This window comes from Melanostigma gelatinosum (genome assembly GCF_949748355.1).
Source record: "Melanostigma gelatinosum genome assembly, chromosome: 2".
Lineage (NCBI taxonomy): Eukaryota > Metazoa > Chordata > Actinopteri > Perciformes > Zoarcidae > Melanostigma > Melanostigma gelatinosum.
In genome coordinates, this window is record NC_136635.1 from 30,839,526 (window position 1) to 30,862,348 (window position 22,823).

Here is a 22,823-nt window from a genome sequence, read left to right on the forward strand (position 1 = left end):
ATCAAGAATCAGATGTAAAATTTAAATATAACCATAAGTCCTTGCTGGGGATTCATGTTCATGTGAAATGTTTTTTTTACCACCTTCATGAAACTGAATCCTTGGATTGAAATGACGAGACGGCAGCAATAAACCACACCAAACACGTTAATTTCAAACATTTCATTATTTTCTCCACATTAACTTCGAAACAACCTCATAAACCAAAGAGTAAGAAAGAGCATGCTCGGGCATGCAATGATGTCACAACATGATGATGCCACTGGGTGCGAAGTATAAAACATACAGTAGCTTTTTATATCATTCATAGACTCGGGGACGTTTCGGTAATCCACTGAGAGTTTTTAAAAGCTAGCGTTTATTTTACACCGCTCTCCACGTCTCATGTAGCCTTGTGTTGCTGGATTTAAAAGAGACGAGAGGGAGAAGAAACTCACAAACTGACACCAGATTGAGCAGGCTGAACAAACATGCTGAAAAAAATCTCATCCGGCCCAAAAAGAGTGTCTGCAAATGACACCGTAGAAACCCCATTTTTCCCCTTTTTGACTGGTCCAAAAGGGGACTGGGAGAGAGACAAAACAGTGCATGCCATTTCAGGGTGAAAGGGAGGTTTGTGTGTGTTGGGCAGGAACAGGGGTGGGTGGGGGGGGGGGGGGGTCACCTTTCTTAATGTTGAAGATCACTCGTCTCCTCTTAGCCTGGGTGTGTTATTATCTCGGGTCGTGGGAGTTTTTAAAAATAAATTCGAGACGGAAAATGAATAAATACGAGGCACTCAGCATTCTCTCTGTCTTGCAAACTGCAAAAAAAGTAACAAACTTGAATAATAATGACACATACACATATATATATATAGAATTAGTGGTTATAACATAACAGTCTGAAGGCTGTACAAAGGGGCAAGGCTGAACCCTCCTCAGTATGTCAGCAGTTAAATGTGTATGTTTTTTGTTGTTGTTGTTTTTAAATAATTTTGCGTGCGAATGTGTTTCACTTAACAATAAATTCAGGAAGTTCCTCGAGGTTTTTCGACTGATGGGTGGTGTTGGTCGCTGTTGAATCTGATTCGCTCAGATTCTGTGATTTGTGATTGGACGTGAAGTGGCGTGGCGGCAGATTTTTTTCTTTTTTCTTTTTCATTTAAATTTTTTCTTCCAAATCTCTGCCGGCACACACGCATCCTGTGTGCGACAGGAAGTGAAAACCGTGGATGGCGTGCGCACAAAAATGAGGACAGAACAGTGATGTTAAAGGGATAGAAAATGCACTTTAAAGAAGCCCCACACAGCCTCATGCAATGTTGTGTGTGCAGTTCGTAGTGGAATAAAGAAACAAATAATGACGGAGCCCTTTAAAATGGATCTACTCTTGCAGCATAGTTCTGTATGTAGCGCATAGTGCGAATAGGGGTTAGAGACTGACTGGTGGATGGGGGGGGGGGCAACAGGGGAAAGGGTTAAAAGGCAGAATGGGGGTTAATGTCTGTGGGGTTTAGGATGGAGTGTGTGCCGTGCTCTTGGTTAGCATGTTTCTCATGATAACCAGGAAACGAGGGGTTGCTATATTTTCTTGTCTAGAATGATGGCCAAATGGGCAAAACTGCCTGTGCCATCTTCAGTCCATTTAACAGTGCAGCTGATGGACACCCATGCACGCTAGTTTTAAAGCTGCACTCTTCTTCTTTTCTTCTTACTTTCTTTTCCATGGTAGCAAAGCTAGAAGCAGCATAGCATCGGAAAAGGAACGTCGCTTTCACAGGAACTGAAACGGGCTTCAACAGAGGTGAAAAGGCCGGTAGCGACAGCAGAAAGGCTCTCTGCTGTGTCCGTCACTCGGGCTGCGGGCTCCAGTCGAATCGGCAGAATGTCCGTCTCAGTAAGTAATAATATAATATACCGTAGTTATCAATAAGTCTTAGTAGATCATACCTGTATAAGCTTAAATAAAGAAGTGAATGAAAAGAATGGCTACTCCAATATTGAGTAATATGACCATAACCACCAGGATAGAGCTGGAGCCCTGAAAGATAAGAGAGGAGAGAAGAAGAAGTTCAGTGAATGCACGAATTCTCTCGATGGACACAAATGAAAGAAAAACAGACGAAAAAACAGAAAACGACTCCACAGCTACAGTTGATTAAAACCACATTAGAACAAAAGTGATCAAGTATTTGGTGTAATAAATCCTTCATTTATAGATCAATTAAATCCTTTGTTCACAAATATCCTACAGACGAACAGACTGTTATTCTGTAAATGTGAACCTGAGAACTGCACTTAAGTACAACTTTTTAGGTATTACTTGAGTATTAAAATGTTATGCTGCGTTATACTTCTACTTTAATCTTACAGCTCGAGTTACTACTTTACTGATTAAGACTTTACAAACCAATCGTGATTAGTCTGTAACATATGATGCTGTGCTGTAGATTAAACTATCCAGCGGTATATAAAGTTCAAATCTGCTCCACCTCCCCTGGCTGGAATTAAAATGCTGCTCATGTGTTAAAGTAATCAGTAATGATATTCCAATAATATGACTCGGTGAAAGGAACCATTCTGCCCAACGAGTACTTCTACTTGAACACTTTTACAACATTTTACTCTTAAAAAGTGTAGGACTTTTATTTGTAACACAGCATTTTTTACACTATATTACTACATTTACTTAATGGGGACATGTCATGCTCATTTCAAGGGTCATACTTGTATTTTAAAACATGTTTACATGCTTTAATGTTAAAAAAACCCTGTATTTTTCTTGCACCTGTATTCACCCTCAGTCTGAAACGCTGCGTTTTAGCGCCTGTCTTTCAACCCATCTCCCAGACGCCCAGTGTTCGCGGCGTCACTGCAGCCGGCAGGGACTCGCTGCTTTGTCTCAACTGCACCAAGTTTAGCTGTAACTCTCCCGGCGGCTGCGTAGTTGTCACATCACAAACCGTCGGTAAAGTCCCGGCGGCTCGTTGGAAGGCACAGTTTGTGAATACAGGCTGTGTGGACGTCACAGGATTTATGCAGCACCAGAGCTGCCGTATCATAAAGAAGACATGGAAATCTAACTTGCTTACAATATGGGACCTTTAAGTAAAGATCTGTGTACGTGAGTAAAATGTGACCCCGCAGACTATTGACAGGAAGAGTGCAGACTTGTGATTTTTTTATTTTCTGTCTCTGCTTTATGTTATTTGCTTTGTGTTCTCTCTGACACACAATTTCAGACTGCAGGAGTATCTGTCCTCACTCTGGATCCCCATTTCAAACTTTTATTTTACTGACATCATCAATTTGACTCCACACAGTCTCCTGGTTACTTTTAATACACTATGGCTTTATGTTACAGCCACCGATTCTAAATGTGTGTCTTCACTTTGGTGCGGTAAACGGCTCTAAATACTACAGTACCCATGAGCCTTAGCAGGAGCCTTTGAAGAGGCCGGTCAGAGTCAAAACTACGAAACAGATTCAATACTTTTCATCGTTGCAGTTGAGAAGAAAACAAAAGCAGAATGTGTTAATCCTGTACGATTACAGGACACTTTAAATAAACTTGAGTGAAGAATGTTTCCGTTAAACTTCGTAAACACGACTCTATATTACCTATTTTAAGCTGTTGTGGAGGGAGGGATGGAATTAGTTTGACTGATATTGTTTGCTGCTTTCAGCTTGTGGTATGAATATTTTGATTTGTTGTGAAGTATAAGTATCACCTCTTGCAGTACTCACATTACTCATCAGTGGACTATAATGTAATTATCTTAAAGGAATCGTTCCACATTTTGGAAATACGATTATTTGCTTTCTTGATGAAAGTTGGATGAGAAGATTGACGCGTCTGTACATTGAAGTGTGAGAGGCAATTAGCTTAGCTTAGCATGAAGACTAGCAGCAGGGGGAAACTGCTAGCCTGGCCTGCGAATGCCTCGAATGATCGCTGATTGTATCTCACTTGTTTAGTGGAAATGTAAAGACGATAAATTGTGGAAGCATCCAACTCTCTGCGTGAAAGCAAATCAGCATATTTCCAAAAAACGATTCCTTTTGATGATTGTTGCGAATTCAACTGGTGACTCTGGATTATGGAAAACGTGGATCTGCACCGATCCAACACGTTGACTCACTGAGTTTGATTTGAGGGTGAGAAGCTCTCCTTCCTGCTCCAGAGTGATGGGCTGAGACTTAAGGGGCGGGGAGAGGGTGAGGTCCCTGTGCAGAGGCCACTCCTCCAGCTCCGCCCCCACATTCAGGTTGTCCTGTAGCATCTGTACGGAGTCCATGGATCCCTCTCTGACGGGCCGGAGGGCCCGGGCTCGCAGCCGGTTGTTTTTGGGGGCCGGGGACTCCGGGTCCAGCCCCCGAGGCGTCTGCGAGTCCGGACACTGAAGCCTCATGTCGACCGTGTAGTCGGTCATCCTCTCCTCGTCCTGCTCCGTGAGGCGCGAGTGGGCGGGGCTCCACCTAAGGGTGCTTTCAGCAGTCCAGCCCCCGGTGAGGCCGTCCAGCCTTTGGTCGATTACAGCATGCTCGTTAAGCTTGTGGTTGGAAGGGTTGTGCTGCTTCGGATGGTGGTTGGAGTAGACATGCTCTCGGGGGTTGTAGCTAGAAGAGACGTGGTCCTTTGCATTGTGATTAGAGGAGATATAATCTTGGGGCTTGTGATTGGAAGAAGCATGCTCAGAAGTCTTGTGATTGGACATGTTATGTTCCAAGGCCTTGTGATTGGATAAAATGTGCACCTGCGGCTTGTAGTTGGAAGAGGCATGCTCGCAGGCCTTGTGATTGGTGGAAGAATGATCCCATGTTTTGTGATTGGAGGACGAGTACTCCCTCGACTTGTGATTGGAAGAGGCTTGCTTGGAGGGCTTTTGGTTGGAGAGGGAGTGCTCCCATGCTCTGTAGGAGGAGGCGTGCTCCCGGGACTTGTGATTGGACGAGGATTTCTCCCGGGGTTTGTGGTTGGACAAAGGGGCCTGCTCGTGGCCGTTAATTTGCCCCTCCTGCTCCTCCAGGAGGGAGGGCGTGGTGGAGCGGCTGCTGCCCCCGCGCTCCGGATACATGTCGTCGGTCCAATTGTTAGCCCCGCCCCTCGGCAGATCCACGCCCCGCCCCTCCACCAGCACCTGAATCTCGGTGGTGCCCTGATCGTCCACGGCGGTCTGGCGCATGAAGCAGGCGTTTCTGGGGCGATGGGCGTGCTTGGTCGGGCTGCGGGGGGGCGAGGTGGGCACGCTCAGCACGGGGCTGAGGTCGGGTGTTATCACGGGCGGCGTGGTGTCCGGCGTGCACAGCTCCGGACTGTCTGTTCCCGTGGAGATCACCTCATGGTCTTTGTCCTTGGCGTCCTGGTGCTTGGGCCTCTGACACTCGAGCCCTACGAAAAGAGCCGGAGAAGAACACACAGTGAGGTGATTTGGCACCAATCCACCAAGGGTGTGTGTGTGTGTGTGTGTGTGTGTGTGTGTGTGTGCGTGTGTGTGTGCGTGTGTGTTATCAGCATGCAGAGTAACAAAAGGAGAGAAAAGCTGCACACAAACTGGATCTGTTGCTGTCACTGTTGGCTTAGAGAGGATTAACTAAGTGAATGCACTTGATTCTGTTTGAATTCTCAAAGGCTTTAAATCCTCCTGTAGTTTATTATGAGATCATATTTGTGTGTGTAAACACTGAGCCTACTGTAAATCCACACATTTGACATATTTTCTTTTAATAAATACACGTAAACGTAGATTCTAAATGCAGATAATACGTGTGATTCCCTTATTTCCATAATTTTCGATTGTATTAAAGTTTAATAACAGGGCTTTTCAGTGTCGTCCGCTCACCGTTCCCGTAGATGTGGAAGGAGGGAGAGAGCTCTTTGGCAGCGATGCGGGCCAGGTGACACTCCTCCGTGGCCTTCTGGGCGACTCCTTCAGCGGCCTCCGCCTTCCCTCGAGCATGGCTCATCCTGAACGGGTGGAAACACTTGCTTGTACTTTACTTGAGTATTTTCATTTAGTGTGACTTTATATTTTTATTCGACTACATCTCAGAGGTGAATAATTTTTACTCCATCAAATATATCTGTTAACTTTAGTCTCTTTTCATCCCCTTTCTGTCCAGTGAAAACCACGTATCTCCAGATGTGTGCATGTTGAATGTTTGTGATAAACTCAAAGATGAACTGTTGAGAAAATCCTCCCACTTCTTCAGCTGAATAAACTCTTTAAAAAGCCTCTTGGATCAGCTGGAAAATGCATCGTCACAAAGCTGAAAACCGGCTGTTTTCCTTAGAGATACGTGGTTCTCACAGGACAGAGACGTGATGATCTTATAGAACATGATGCTTTTATGTACATTAAAGGAGTAAACAGGATATGAAAGAGCTAAAACACATGCAACATGCACATTAATGCAGCAGAAACATCAGATCTAATATATAATCGTAAAACACTGACAGGGACTTTACTTTTGATGCTTTAAGTACATTTTACTGATACATGCTTTTACTTAAGCTACATCTTGAATGCAGGATTTTTTCACGAATAAATAAAATAGGATTGAAAAGTGAACATGTTACCTCGACATGGCGATCTCGGCTTTCTGCTTGGAGATGTCTGCAGCCTTCTCTGCAGACTCCACAGCCCGGTCCACCTTCTCTCTGATCTTACTGGCCCTCAGCGGGATCAGGTTCTTGCGTTTCCCGCTCACCAACGCGTTCTGCTTGTACTTCCCTTCCTCCTTGGTGCCATCAGGGAAGGTGGTGCACCCGTACCCGTGCCTCTTGTTCCCCACCCACTCCCCTTCATAGTGCAGGCCGTCCGAGCGCCGGCTGACGCCCCAGCCGGCCCTCTGGTCGCTCCGCCACTCGCCAGCGTACATTTCAGTGACGGTGGCGTCCACGGGGGCGCCCTGTTCGCTCTCACTGGCGTTGGAGTGGATGTCGGATGCAGCAGAGCTGACGGTGCTCATCCCCGCCTCGCTGCAGAAGGAGCTCTGCTTGCTGAGCTGACTGGCCAGTGAGCTTTTGGACTCGGAGCGCCGCAGCTTCAGGCCGCTCAGGATGGACTGCCGGAAGCGGCCTTTCCTCTTCCTCTGGCGCTCGGCTTCACTGGGCGCCATCAGAGCGAACCCACCCCGGCCCACAGGGCTCCCGGCCAGACCGGCCACCACCCCGTCCGTGGGCGTGGTGCCGTCCTCCAGCACAGCCGGAGGGCCGTGGCTGTGCTCGGAGCGGAGGGAGTTTATGGATGTTCGCAGGGGGAAGAGGATGACGGCCGCCATGCCGTACGGCACACTCTGCCGCACGCCATAGCCATGACGCATCCCGCCCAGCCACTGGCCTTGGTAGGTTCCTGAGAGACAAACGGAGACATTGAGAGTCCGATTATTCTCCCTGTTTTTAAACTTTGCACAGACATCCATTGTTCCCAGAATACACGGATACGCCACTGTGTATCTCCTGCTGATTTGTAATTAAGCCACATGTGGTTAAACGTCAGTGACATTACGGATGTTTACAACTGTTCTGTTCTGTTGGAGGGAAGAGAACGCACCGCTTCGTACTCATATAATTACAGCTGTGAGTGTGGTGATTACTTCAAGGAAACAACATAAATGTGGGTGTTTCCTCCATCACACTGGTAAAGTCGAGGATTGACCGACCCCACGGTGTCGCGATCATCAGTGTATTGTGTGTTTCACAGTGTGCTGTTCCTCACACAAGTTGCAGACAAGAAGCTTACAACTCCGAGTGGTTTAGAAGAAGAAAAAGATTCACTTACGAGTAACAAATCATCTGTGGCGTGTCTTCAAAATCCATTTTAATATAAGATATGTGTTGAATATGTAGTGTGGAGCTGGAGCTGTCCATGGTGCTGAAATGAAACCCTGAAAGATACGTGGAGGTTTACATTTTACCGAGCTCACTCACTGTGACCCACTTTAATAGATATGAATAATACATAGTTTAAATGTACTGTTATTATATAAGATACTGTTAATGCAATGAGTATATTTCAACCTCACAAGAAAGCAAAATGTTCTTGAACAAAGATTTGTTTTTCTTTTGTTCCTGGAGCTGCTTCACCATCATCCACGACTTATGTTTTTTAATTTTTAATTTTTCAGCTTTGAGCAGCCCCTCACATTCTTTTTTTGCACTGCATTGTGGGAGAACATATCTTTTGGGTGCATACTTAATTGTTTGAGTTTAATTCATTTTATCACTGTTGTAGTGTGCGAGGCCGGATTACTCACCATTACCCCAAAATCGCCAAACTCAGTGTGATTCATTTTGCAATCTTAAGAGCAATATGAACGAAACGAAAAGTGTTTCAAAGCAGCATTAACTGATGTTTGGCCACTTGGGGGCAGAAGAACAAGCTGTAAACACAACGATGACATCTCTTTACCGTTATGAAGTTGGCACGGAGAGTGTGTTGGCGAGCATTAGCTCGTTCACAAGCTACTAACTGTGTCTGTCTGCATCCAGTGGTGATACTGTAGAAATACTCTGGTACAAGTGAAATTACAAGTACAAGTATGAGCATCAACATATACTTTAAGTACCAAAAAGTACTGAATATTCAGATTTGAGAATAATAATAATGTCTATCGGTTTATTATTGTCAATGCATTGATTTTAAGTGGTTTAATCTGGAGTTAACACACTATATGCAGTACTACACAGGATATTCACAGTACTACAGAATTACTGCATATAGTGTGTTCATTCTGTCAGAATTAGTACGTAGAACTGGGTCACAACTCAATACACACATTGATTATATACGCACGCTTTGAGTGTGTAGTGTTTTGTTTAGATGAAGTAAAGTCAACACAGTCGGAGTGCCGAATAAATTAAAACGCTTGTTTTCGATGTGCTGTTGAAGAAGACTATTCTCCCACAATGCAATGCTACAGGAAATAGAGGAGCTGCAAAACATCAAAATAAACTTCAGATTGTAGTTAAACATATTAAATCTAAGTCTAGTTTGATTGAGGTGTAAAATATACTTTTTGACTCAAAGAAAAGTAGCAATACTACAATGTAGAAATACTCTGTTACAAGTACAATTCGTGCATTCAACATGTTAAGTAAATAGAAAAATATTACCATCAAAATATTCTTTAAGTACCAAAAGTAAAGGTGCTCATTATGCAGAATGGCCTATTTAAGAATGATAAACATTATATTATTGGATTCTAATTATTAATGCATTAATTTGTTCACTAATTTAATGTGTCAGCTGGTAACGGTGGAACTAATTTTAATAACTTTATATACTGCTTAACTTCAAATAATATATCATAATTTAATAGTTAATTGGATTTTTGTAATAATAATCAAAATCTGCAAAGTAACTTGAGTTATTAAATAAATGTAGTGGAGTGAAAGTACAATGACGCATGAAATTAATTTAGTTATTTTCTGTTGCATAATGTCCTGTTGGTAAAAGTATACAAACTGTAAATCATTCGTGTAGTCTGGAATTGGGGCTCACACTGTTTTCAAATAAATCCTGCAGATACTGATGAACCAAACTCAAGCCTCAAATTATTATTTTTTTCCAGGTAATTCTCTGTATTTTTCACTCAAATGTATTTTCTTCGATTGCCTTTGTGTGTTGTCCTATTTACCGACATGTATTTTACTTTTTAAAGACTTTTAAGGCTCCACAAACTAAAAACAGTTGGTGTCGATCCGGAGCTGTCCGAGGTGCTGAACCCAAACTTGGGCTGCCTGTCCCTCCCTCGTTGGACCTGTCTAAAATATGTTTTAATTGTAATCTTTAATAAGCACTTGCTGTGTTGACAGGCCTGTCTGTGTGTGTGTGTGTGTGTGTGTGTGTGTAGAAAACAGCGTCCTGCACATTTATTGGGTTGTGTAAAATGTGTCAGCCTGTGCGTGCTATATTCACTGTCGGCGATCTTCCACGTGAGCGGACGAAAGAAGCAGAGCTGTCGCGTGACGCAGTCTTTAAAAAAAAAATGTTTTTCTTTCTTCACCATCTTTGTTTTAGATTTGTTAAAACAGCAGGTATGACAATGTCAGCCTCAGTGCTCACGTTGGGAGCCTCCACCTCCCGCTGAACAACCTCCACCTTCAATGCAGCACAGACACACAGACACACACACACACTGTGTTTTCATTCCATCTGCATCACTTATTGACCTGGCTTCCATCATCCGGTGCTCGGAGGGAGGCGGGCGGTGCAGGCCGGGGCAGCATCGGTTATCAAACGGCCTAGATTTACAAATGAGACTGGCGGAGGCAGGGAGCCAATCGGAGAGACAGAAGAGCCGCGAGCTGGTCTCCGGTGACACGCTGACCTGCTGTCTCCGCGTTACCATGGCGACAGAGGGTGTGATGCGGAGGGGAGAGCGGCGAAGGTGTGTTTCTGTAAATCCGTGCGCGTCTAAACAGACGAAGTGATGGGACTTCAACATGGTTTGATTGCTAATGTTAGAAACACACGCCCCCTTTTTCAACATCCACGGCCTGTTTTTATAATAATGATCATAACGATGACGGCCGGTCAGTCGGCCAAAGACCACAGACCTCCTGTCTGATGAGGAGGTGGTGGACACACCGACATGAAGAAGGTCCCCAACCCCTCCAACACTGACGCAAGACAACTAGACTGAAAGAGACGTGGCTGTGCTGTTAGTAATCATTTTGCGTCTCTTTGTAGTCATTGTGTGTCTCCTTGTAGTCATGTTGTCTCTTTGTAGTCATTGTGTGTCTCCTTGTAGTTATCTTGTCTCTTTGTAGTCATTGTGTGTCTCCTTGTAGTCATCTTGTCTCTTTGTAGTCATTGTGTGTCTCCTTGTAGTCATCTTGTCTCTTTGTAGTCATTGTGTGTCTCCTTGTAGTCATGTTGTCTCTTTGTAGTCATTGTGTGTCTCCTTGTAGTCATCTTGTCTCTTTGTAGTCATTGTGTGTCTCCTTGTAGTCATCTTGTCTCTTTGTAGTCATTGTGTGTCTCCTTGTAGTCATGTTGTCTCTTTGTAGTCATTGTGTGTCTCCTTGTAGTTAGCTTGTCTCTTTGTAGTCATTGTGTGTCTCCTTGTAGTCATCTTGTCTCTTTATAGTCATTGTGTGTCTCCTTGTAGTCATCTTGTCTCTTTGTAGTCATTGTGTGTCTCCTTGTAGTCATCTTGTCTCTTTGTAGTCATGTTGTGAGCCTTTATAGTCTGTGTGTCTTGTAGTCATCTTTTGACTCTTTGTAGTCATTTTGCATCTCATTGTAGTCATATTTTGACTCTTTGTAGTTATTGTGTGTCTCTTTCTAGTCGTCTTGTGTTTCTTTGTATTCATTTTGTCTCGTTGCAGTCAATTTGCAGTCATTGTGTGTCATCTTGTGTCTCTTTTTGTAGTCATCTTGTGTCTTTTTGTAGTCATCTTGTGTCTTTTTGTAGTCATCTTGTGTCTCTTTTTGTAGTCATATTGTGTCTTTTTGTAGTCGTCTTGTGTCTTTTTGTAGTCATCTTGTGTCTCTTTGTAATCAGTTTGTGTCTCTTTGTAGTCGTTTGTCTATGTTTTTAGTGATTTTGCATCTCTTTGCAGTCATTTCTTCGTGCCTCTGAAGTCATTTTGTGTCTCTTTGTAGTCGATTGTATCTCTTTCAGTCGCATCCTGCAGGTCGAGTCGAACTCTCAGGTGCTTTTGGTTGAAAAGCTGCAGCTAAACTTTCTGTACTTTATATACTTTATATAATACTGAATATTTAGTTCATGCTGGAGATGAAGAGGCTGTCTGACTCCTGTCGAAGGCTTCCTGCCGCAGCAGATTCACACTGTCACTCCCTCACAGATATTATACGAAATACTTTACATTATATGGGCCCTTGGGTCCCTCGGCCCGGTAGGTCTGCTCAGTAATCCAGCATGTGGATGTGACCTACATGTCTTTTATGTAGCCTACATTTGAGATGTGATACAGTGGATTTTAGCAGCAGGCTAAGTCAGCAAGTCGCTCCACTTGCCGCCTGAATATCAGTTTGTGGAACGAGAGTAGAGATGTTCTATTCCTTTAGTCAAACGGGACTGAATGTGATCTCTAAACTGGTGTTTGTGAGAAGATACTGGGAGGGTAAAGTGGGCTTTCCTTTGCAGAAAAATAGTTTGTAAGCATCCTTACCTCCATCAGAGTAGGTTTCAGTGCCGTATCCATCCTGCATCCCGTTGCTCCACGTCCCCTCGTACCGGGCCCCGCTCGCCGTGCTCTCCAGCTGCCCGTAGCGTCCTCTGAACCCCTGCGTCCACTCCCCTCTGTACTCCCAGCGGCCCTTGCTCTCCACTCCGATGCCATGCCGTTTGCCCTGCGCCCAGGTGCCCTGGTAGCTGTTCCCGCTGGGCCACGTGTACACGCCCAGGACCTCGAAGCCGTGGCTCCAGGCGCCCGCGTACTCGCCCTGACCCTGGGGCCCCGTGCAGACCCCTCGTCCATGGGCTTTACCCTGCTCCCACCCCCCGCAGTACGACCCCCCGTCATCAAAGTCAAACCTGCCTCCAGTGGACATGCATGAAACAGTTTTTGGCAAATCCTTAGAACGTCAAGAAAAAGAAAAAACAAGGGTTCACTCAGAAGGAGCAAAATAGGGAGGAGGCCCCGTTTGAAGCTGGCAGCATGGAGGTGCAGGGCCTCGACTCTCCCTCTCCTGTTAGTTTAGGATGTAAAACACCAGCTCCTCGTTTTCTATGCAGCAGGACGCGGCCCGAAGAGCGTCGCCCCACGATGGAGAAGCAGCCTAAGCCTCAGCGACGGGTCTGGAGTGACGAACGCAGCTGCTGTGCATGCTGCTTCCCATGGGCATGCAGGCTCAGAGTGCTTCTCATCCTCCTCCTCCTCCACTTCCTCCTCCACCTTCCTGCTCCCTGCAGCCTCGCAACCGGGGTGCTCACCGGCCCGTCAGCCTCAGCCGGTGCAGCGGGGCGCTCCAGACAGGCGAGGCCTAGGCTTTTCCAGCAGTCCCAGAGGCCCACAGAGCGGTGGTGGTGGTGGTGGTGGTGGTGGTGGTGGCAGCTATAGCGACTGAGCTCAGCTCAATCAGACATTACAGCATCCACACATCCGCTGCCGCACCTGCACACAGAGAGGGAGACAGGAGGAGGATGCTGCTGCACTGGTACGCCATTCAAAAAAAAATTGATAAAAATCCAGAGAAGTTGGAGCTCTATAGCTGCTGGCCTGTAAAACAAGGCTCAGAGACACACATCCGCGAGCAGCCTCAGCCTTTCGGCAGACATAACGGAGAGTGAATATCTCCTCTTCCTCCACTCTGCTCCGCTGTGATCTGAAGATGAGCCTCCCTCCTGGAGACGAGGATGTGAAGAAGAAAATAATGAATTATTCCTCTCCCTTTCCCTTTGTCCTCTGCATTTCAGCGCTCGCCCTAAAATCTGGATTGTTGTTGTATCCCAATTCCACCAAGTCATCTGTCCTCTCTTGTTTTTCGGCCTCTCTCTCTCTCTCTCTCTAAAATCTGCTCATTACAGGACTGTTCCACCCCAGCCAATACCCCTCCCCCACACGCACACACACACACACACCGAGCACACACTCCTTCTCCCGGTTCTTAAAGAGATAGAGCCGGAGGGATGGTGCAAACGGCTGCATGCTCGGAGCTCGCTGCTCTCTCCCTTTGGGGATACAGCCTGCTTCTCCGAATTAACCAGCCTCATTTCACTTTCTCTGCTCTTTCTCAGACTGAAACCTGGTCAGTCAGCAACCTGTTTTCCTGATAACTATGAGGTTTGTCAGCTCATTGATTTCCGTGGCACTCTCTATCTCCAAAGCTAATTGCTGTTTTTTCCACTGTAGGCAGCCCAATGCACTGTATCTGTCACTTGAGGAGGCTTCATTAGACCCAGACTGACCTTTTACTTGCACAAACACATTTCTAACGTCTGTCCGCTGGTTCAGCAACTACAGGAGCTTCACCACAACCTGACAGGCGAACACAGTCGTCTGTACTGTTAGAGCGGTCACGTGGTTAATATTTGTCTAATCAATAACTGGAGCATGATGGTATTGGAAATCTATCCCGTCATCGAACAAACCATCGGCTGGATTATATGGTGACCAGAAAATGGTGTCAAAGACTCGACTGACACCGGCTGCGTCAGTGTAAACTGGTTAAACTGGTAATATAGTCTCTATAGTCTGCTGTATAAACAGGTGAACATAATTAGAACAAATAGATAAAAAAAGGAAAGTGTGTGTCATTACATTGACCATATATATATATCCATGTATATATATGTATATGTATGTATATGTATATATTAGGGGTGTAACGATACGCGTATTCGTATTGAACCGTTCAGTACGAGGCTCACAGTTCGGTACGCATGACCAACCGAATACGTTTGAATAAAAAAAATAATATATATATTTTTTAAAACCTTTATTTAACCAGGTAGTCGCATTGAGATTAAAAATCTCTTTTGCAAGATGTAAGTAACAATACTACATAACATTAAGGAGCAGTTTTTGTTTTTTATGCTTATGTGTTGCTAAGAAGACACCCCAGAAGATGGGTCACTCAGGTATAGTTCCATCATTGTTCAAAGTCAAAGAATAACTTCATGATGTTAGTTGTAATGAATAAATATATTTTAAAATCAAGTACATTTCTCTGCATTTATAGTTTTCTACTGTACCGAAACGTACCGAACCGTGGCTCCACTGTATCGTACCCAACCCAACCGTGCATTTTGTGAACCGTTACACCCCTAGTATATATATATATATGTATATATACAGTATATATATATACAGTATGTATATATATATATAGCTGTAGTCTCCTAGCTGTAGTCAGCGCACACACACACACACACACACACACACACACACTCACACACACACTCACTCACCCTACGTAACCCAATCTAATTGTAATAGATACTCGAGACTCTTTTTATTTCATTACCTACTGTACGTCATCGTAACTGCTTCATGTTGTCTGTACGTCTGTCTTCCATGTTTGTGTCACTATGTATTTATTTGTCACATTGCTTCACCAGTAAAAAATAAACAGCATGTAAAAAAAGAAATTCATCGATTAAAAGTTAGATAAAAGAGAGGACGATGTAAACACTTCTGTTCTGTGAAGATATTTAATAACTAAAACATTTCCCTTCAGACGAAGCTAAATGGTTAACAGCCACCACTCTTCTGTCGTAATCTCTTCCCTGTTTCTGCACTCGCACGTTTGTTTACTGCCAGAAGCAGGAAATGAAAAAGCCAGTTGTTTAATGAGTACATTGCAAATAAAAAATAAGATTTATGATGATGGGTAAGTCATTCTCAATTTAAAAATATATATATATATACATAAACTATTACCTAATGATTATCTTGTTGTGGATTAGTGCTGATCGTCTTCTCCATTAATTGGTTTGTAAACAGTGAACAAACCTGCCGTCACAATTACCCAGAGCCCAAAGTGACACAGTCCAAACCTCGACATTACTAATACATTTATTATTATAGAATTATTAATATTGTTAAATAAGGCAGCACATGTGAGAAGCTGGAAATTACAACATACATATCCAAATAGTTGCTCGTCAATATAAACTGTTTAATAAAAAAACAACTTTTATAAACTCTTCATATGTCGTGTGCAAAAACTGTAAATACTCCACTGCTTTTATTCAAAACTTCCTGATTTAGGTAATACAAAATATAGGATTAAGTATGTTTTCTTTAGAGTATAATAACCTGAAAATAACTATTGTGTTTTCGTAGCCTTAGAATGAGATGTTTATATCTATTTATTCTCCTCATGGAGCCGGCTGCCATCCTTCTACAGAAGCCCAGAGCGGACAAACCAAACACTCTAAAGAGGGACGTCCATGTTTTCTTGTCAGCCACCATTTGGATGAACTGATATTAATGCCAAAATTAATAAGACAAACCAAAACTAGTAAACAGATTTAAAAGAATAACATCCAGAGAAGGAATATAAACAAATATAATAAACCTTAAATTTACTACCCAGAGCTGAACAGACTTGAAAAACACAACGCTTGTACACAAACTACTTTTTTATCTGGTCATCTTTATTAATGTTTTAGACAATATTATCAGACCATATGAATTGGATAATAATGTTACAACCAGTTGTTTATTTGTAAAATACCACAGTGTATTGTTACAGGTTGGTAATAAACAGAAAAGAATGAACGTCTGAAAGAAAGAAAAACGATACAAAACAGCAACGGTTGAGAGGGGTTCCCTCTGTGGAAGGAGGGGGGGGGGGGGGGGGGGACTGGTTCAGGTGAGGATGTCGTGGGCTTGTTGCTCCACCAGCATGGCCATGTTCTTCACGTCTCCACACCAGAAGTCCAGACGCTCCTTCATGCCTTTGATCTGAAAGAGTAAACGTCAGGAAACCATCACTTCTGTTCCAATTGTGTCATTTGGTGAGTTTGTTTTTTCTGCAGCTAGCGCTTGTTGTGTTTCCTCTTTCTATAGTCGTATCTTCAGACGGAGTCACTCAGTCAGAGTGGGAACAGGAAAAACTGAGGCTGCTGCTAAGTTTCCATTTTAACCTACCCTCTGGTAGAGACCTGTCAATCACAGTAGCCCCGCCCTAAAGCATCCCCTGCTTTATGGTCTGTGTGACTCTAAATGGACCATAATGTACTAAATGAACATCATGCTGTATTGAAGAAGACTTGAAACTAGAGATTGAGACATAAACTCATGTTTACAATGTTTACTGAGGTAATAAATCAAGAGAGAAGTAGAGTCATTTTTTCATAGACTTCTATACAACCAGAGGAGTCGCCCCCTGGTGGTCAGTCGAGAGAATGCAGCTTTAAGACACTTTCGAGGTTGCTGTCTGGTTTTAAAATGGTGTTTTAAAATAAACGATTTTCCTCGGCTGGATTTAGGTCAAGCTGATAAAAACATGCGCCGCATTCGAGAGCAAATATAATCTGTTGCATCTATAAATATATATATATATATATATATATATATATAACTAACCTGCGGCAGGTCCAGCACTCTGGGCTGCACCCAGGTCATCTGCACCTTCTGGTCCACCTCATCAATATTCCCTTTGATCAGGCCCACAGACAGAGCCTTCATCACCAGCAGCTCCACCTGCAGGACACCAGTCCACATGTTCATATCGACAAAACAACGCAAAGGAAACACTTAAAACTGAGAAACGAGGGAATTAAAAGTCGATCATTTCTGATCACAGTGAAATGTTTTTTATTGACATTCATTGATGAGCTGATAGTTCCATGTACTCGTCATACCACTGACCTCATTAACGGGGATTTTGGCGCTCTGAGAGATCTCAGTGAAGGTGAGCTGTCTGTGGTTTGCAGGACGAGTGAAAGTCATCTGGGGGGGGGAGAGAGATGGAGAGACAGAGAGAGAGAGAGACGGAGACGTTTCAAGTGATTTAATATTCCTGTATTTTAACATTCGTTATGTCACAGATGATGATGTCACTGAATCGTGAGGAAAACAAACAAGATAAAAGACACATTTCATAACACAAAATATCATTGAAAGCATCAGATTTGACTATGAAATGTAAATTCCGAGCATCTAGTCTCACCTCCATCACGCAGAGCAGCTGGATCTTCTGCATCAGTTTAGCTTCGTGAGCTGCGAGGTCGGGCTGCAAACAAGAGGGAGACAGACCGTTACTCAATATTAGGGATCATCTTCAAAGTGACCTTTGATCGGGTTCCAGATGTTCAGATCTCAAGGCTAAAGTTCGACTGGCGAGTCATGGATGCTGTTGACATGTTAAATGTTGAGCTTTGTCTCACTTGGATCAATCACTAAATGTCACGAGTACTCACGAGCACACAGCGATTACATCACTTCACTGTGTTGGGAGTGTGAGCACGTAAACAGGAAGTGGGTTTGATTCTTTTAAATATTCGATTATTCATCATAACGGGTTGATTTTGGGGGATTAATCTCTTGTTGAAGAAAAAGTTCTTTGACCCGCCAGACGCATCGACAGCGGACTCATCTCAAGGAAAATGCTGAATGAATTACTTTAAAAACACAAAACATTTACAGTCACAAGATCTCAGCCCTGCTGAACAAAAGCAGGAATATCTCTCAGTGGATTGGTGCGACGTCCCTCCAGACACGCTTTAAGTTTGACTTTTATTTGTCATCCATCTGTATTTTTAAATAAAGCATCTTCTTTGTTGGACCTCTTGGTAAAAGAAATCCCCAGAAACCTAATTATCTAGAGTTTTTATGTTCTGAAAGCTAAATTGTCAAACGCAAATCATCATTAAAACTATTTTATTTGAGTTTTTCTTTACTTCTCTTGCACATTACCATCTAACTGACATTTGTATATTTGTAAAATAAATACATAATGAAACAGCGTTGTGATTCTTCTGCTTTTAACAAGACAGTTCAGTAGAAAACTAAACTTTAAAAAGTAAACGTTTTTTTAAGCATTTGTTTAGGAATGACTGAAGCTTTGTGATGAATAGAAGCGGTTTCCACCGTCTCCGACTCATCAGTTTAACCTTTAACGTCGATGTCACACATCTCACGTTGAGCCGTCATGTAAACGTTGATCACCTGTTGGCCCCAGGCCGACTTGAAGCTCTGGAATTTCTCCACGTTGCCTCCGTTGAAGGCGTAAAGTGTGTCGATGAGCCACTGTTTGTCCGTGTTCCTCAGGGACTCCAGCACAGGATGCATCAGCTGCAAAGACACGACAGCAGACGTCAACAAGCTTCACCGGCTGACCGGCACCGATGAACAACACGACGACTAGTCCGACCATACGTTGAATGTAAAAGTTATATTTCTGAAGTCATACGTTCGATTTCTGATCCGTTGCACCACTAAAGAACATTTCTTTTTTAATCCTACCAGCTCCCCGAAGTTGTAGACTCCTTCTCCTAAGAGTCCAGCCAGCCCCAGCGTGAACGCCCTCTCCTGCGTCTCCGTCTCTGTGGAGTCAAACATTGACTCATGAATATGAAACATGAAAGACGTGCTGAAGTCGAGTCAGAGCGTCCGTCTCCTCTCACCTGGAAGGTCTTTGATGTCCACACACCCGAGGTAGCGCAGAGCGTCCTTGTAGTAGGAGGCGTGGTTCCCGATGATGCGGTAATATTTGCTGGAGAGGTCATAAAAGCGGCCGTGGACCGACGTCACGCCGGGCAAGTTATTCAACAGTTCCTCGACTTCTTCAATGAGTATCTGAGAGTAACAAAAGAGGGAATATTTATTCTACGGTTTTCAGACAGTTTTCACTCCCTGTATCTATGAGTCTAACATGTTTTAGCTCTGCTTTTATTCCAGGTTAAGTTAGGCTAACTGGAAATACCAACATCTGGCAGGTCAGCAGTGTTTTACATGTTATAAGACAGTTTTTATTGTTACGGATCAAATCAATCTTTTTTACTCCATCAATGCAGATCTCCAAACGGTGGTTCTATAAAACCGACTCTGGAGCCCAGAATGAGCAGAATTGATGGCAGAAACAAATCATTTTATGACAAAGAAGCTGTATTTGATGTGGATCGGTCACATCTGGTTGACACCTGATCCACTCAAAAAGGTATTTCTACTTTTATTAATTTAAAAAAAAAAGTCCGATGTATTTTAAACACACAACAAGTATCTTTGTATTAATGTATAGGAGACTGTCAGTGTTCCAACAATGACACTGAAGAAAATATGTAACTGTGATGATTATGAGCCAGCATTTGAAGTTTAAAAATCAACTTTTTAAATATAATTTCTCAACAGATTCTGGTTTGTTTATCGCCGAGAGACCTTTGAGACCAAGTCAACTGCTTTGCTGCCATCCCATGTTTTTAGTGTTTGCATGTTTACTCCACATACAGCGCAGGAGTAAATAAAAACACATCTTCTATGACCACGGCTGACATTTTCAAAAGATTTGAGATGAAAGAACTTTGGGGGATAAAACAGTGGATATTAAATCTACTGGGTTCATTTTGTTCCTCCTAGCTGCTGAGTTAGAACGTAGCTGAAACCTTTAAGTTAGAGAGTGAGACACATCGAGTGTGAACATCACCTGCAGCTCGACGTTTGAAATGTGCCAAACGTGTTTTGCGTCAGTAGCTTGATAAAGAAAAAGGAGAGAGCGGAGCTTTTACCTTCGTGGCAGGAAGATCGCTGATCTCCAGTTTGAGTTTGCCGATAGAAGTCTTGCAGAGGATGACGGCTTCATCGCAGCTTTTCACCTGAACCACAAACAGACACGTTGGATCAAAGATACCGTTATTAAACTGCAATAAATCCTCCTTCATGAAGGTCAGAATGTTCACTTTGTGTTTTTGGAGGATGCAGTTTGTGGTGCTGTTGAATTGTTTTGCTTCAGGCAGAGGAGATGTTTCGGATATTTAGTTTATGTAGGAAACACAAAATATTAAAGACAGCTCTCAGTGTAACACAATTCAACAACACAAGAAACGCCAGCCTTCAAAAAGACCATAAAGTAAAATAAAACACCTCTAAAGCAGTTTAAACTTAAACTGAACATTGTGATATTCATTAAAAAAGGTTATATTTATTGAGGGGCTTTTGTATTTGACTGCATTAGCTTTAGTTAGGTGCTAATAAACAACTGAGTGTATATTTAAAAATCTGTGATGTATCGTCAACTTACCTTTTCCTTGGTCTTCTCGAGAAAAGTGATGGCATCTTTGGGATCTGGAGAAATGAAAACATTTTTGTAAATACGACAAAATGTAGACCAATGGTGTATTCTGCTGCATGTTGTTGTTCTCACCTTTCATCTGTCTGGTAATGTACAGTATAATCTCCATGAGGGACAACGGGTTGATTCTAACGGAGGAACAAAAATAATAAATCAGCATCAAACATCAAACGAGTACCGAGCCGACAGGTGTGACCGAGTGTTTATCTCACCTGTGTTCAAAGTCACTGATGAAGTTGTCGTAGAGCTTTAAGGAAGAAACGGAGCCGTCAGATCACAGAAAACATCTAAATGCTCAACGCGTTAAAGTGGCCATGAATAGTATTTCGATTATGACATCATTTAGGGTTAAAGTTCCTCCTTAGAGTGAACGAGAAAAGTGTATAAAGTTACTAACGTTTGTTTAAATCCTTTATAATCAGTAACAAAGCTTCATGTTGTGCCTTTACTGAACTAATCATTGGCTAATGGCAAGTTTATGAACATAAATAATTGAAATTAAACAATCATAACAATTCATATCAACAAATTTCTGTTGAAAGAATCTGAGAACGCCGTCATTGCAAAACAAACTAAATGAGTCACCTAAGATTTTGTAATGTGAAACAGTGGAACACAGTTCTTTGCTTCAACCATCATCTTAATTATTTTATAATTCTGACATAACACTGACATTTAATGGCAATTTTATAAAAGTATAATTTCTGTCCTAAAAAGAAACTTGGATGCAATAACTTAATGAATTCCCCTTAAAAGGTTACATTAAACATATGAACACAGGATATGAAACGTGTGCATACTCATTCCAGGTTGTGTGCATTGAATCTTCCTCACAGTGGAGCATAACAGGTGTTATTATTATTATATTACCATTATGTTAATGTAGTTACCTGTATGAGACCATCTCCAGTTTTGAAGCAAGGATCTTTAACAAAGTCTGTAAGCCTGAGAGTCAACTGATGCCACAATCTGTCAATAAAACACACAAACAAACAGTGGTTGTGAATGTCAACACTTTATCCAGAATATAAACAAATGTCCCAAAGAAACATTGTACTTTATTGACAGGAAATCAACTAACGAGAAACGTGAAACTGATCACGCAACGTATAATAACAGATGAGTGACCAGTGAGTGATTCAGGTCGCAGAGGGAAATATTATATTTTTTATTCCACTAAGTTTATCTGTCAGCAAGAAGTTATTAGCACACAAAACAAATGAGTTTATAAAATGTTGACACATGATGTTATGAATTAAACTTCCCAACAGTGTATACAAGTACAGCTGAAACTATTAGTCCATTAAATCAATTGACAGATAAATGGCAACTATTTTAATAATAGTTTAATAAACATTTAATGGTTCCAGCATTTGCTGCTTTTCCTTTTAATAATGCTAATATTAGTAATGCATCAATATAAACCTGCTTTTACATTACTGCACGAGTATTAATAATCTTACGATATAATATATAATCGTACAACACAGTTAACGTTAGCTAACAGCTAAAGAAAAACTTGTGATAAACTTTGTCTTCCACTATTCTAAATCGATGATGTTGGGTTCAAAACTTCAGCCCTATATATATACATATTATTTACGTTAATGATTTAAATGGTTAGAAATTAAAGTCAAGTTTCCGCAAAGATCTGTAAGAAGGAACTTGCGGCTAACATTAGCCATACATCAGCTAACGCTAGGTCACTGCATGACTCAGCGTGCATTTGCAATGAATGAGCAAGCTAACGTTAGCTAGCCTAGCAAAAGCTAGCATTAGCTAGCTGACTTATTTTCTTTTTACCTTTTGTTGTAAAACTCCTCCAACGTATGCCACTCCGTCGCCATCTCCGGAGTGGTGCTGTTACTCTGCTGCTGTTTGAGGAACCCGGAAACATCTCTCATGGTGGCGATGAAACTGTGGAGTTAATTTAATATTCGGGCTCTGTTGAGTGGTTATGGGTCTTCAGCTAACGTTAGCTAACGTCAAGTAGCCTGCCGTGTTGTGGGTCTACTGCTGGGCGCAAAGGATGATGGGAAATAAAGGAGGCGTTTCTAAAGCTAGCCGTGTTTTTACCGTAAACTTTACTTCTTGACCGCTAACGTTATACACTTTATGTTTGATTTGT

At 42.6% G+C, this 22,823-nt stretch overlaps 2 protein-coding genes across 2 annotated transcripts; both read right to left on the minus strand.

The window, feature by feature from the left end:
* Positions 1–1,626: 1,626 nt before the first annotated feature.
* On the minus strand, positions 1,627–12,508 carry jph3a (junctophilin 3a; the record flags this gene model as incomplete). Its single annotated transcript, XM_079293298.1, has 5 exons — positions 1,627–2,022; positions 4,124–5,373; positions 5,825–5,949; positions 6,562–7,336; positions 12,127–12,508. The coding sequence occupies 5 exons, from the start codon at positions 12,506–12,508 to the stop codon at positions 1,942–1,944; spliced, it is 2,613 nt and encodes an 870-aa protein (XP_079149424.1). The 3' UTR covers positions 1,627–1,941.
* A 3,529-nt stretch (positions 12,509–16,037) lies between these two features.
* On the minus strand, positions 16,038–22,689 carry psmd13 (proteasome 26S subunit, non-ATPase 13). Its single transcript, XM_079281917.1, has 13 exons — positions 22,499–22,689; positions 21,586–21,664; positions 20,908–20,942; positions 20,768–20,823; positions 20,645–20,688; positions 20,133–20,219; positions 19,035–19,206; positions 18,874–18,953; positions 18,577–18,702; positions 17,579–17,641; positions 17,278–17,358; positions 16,993–17,109; positions 16,038–16,368 (listed from the first exon to the last, which is right to left on the minus strand). The coding sequence occupies exons 1-13, from the start codon at positions 22,597–22,599 to the stop codon at positions 16,273–16,275; spliced, it is 1,137 nt and encodes a 378-aa protein (XP_079138043.1). The 5' UTR covers positions 22,600–22,689; the 3' UTR covers positions 16,038–16,272.
* Positions 22,690–22,823: the final 134 nt, after the last annotated feature.

Excerpts from the sequence above, each read along its gene's own strand:
- psmd13 (XM_079281917.1), bottom strand. The coding sequence starts at position 22,599 with ATGAGAGATGTTTCCGGGTTCCTCAAACAGCAGCAGAGTAACAGCACC. Across the intron at positions 21,665-22,498 it reads GAGGAGTTTTACAACAAAAG|ATTGTGGCATCAGTTGACTC; the intron begins GTAAAAAGAAAA and ends TTTTATTGACAG. Across the intron at positions 17,642-18,576 it reads AGTCGGCCTGGGGCCAACAG|CCCGACCTCGCAGCTCACGA; the intron begins GTGATCAACGTT and ends TCTTGTTTGCAG.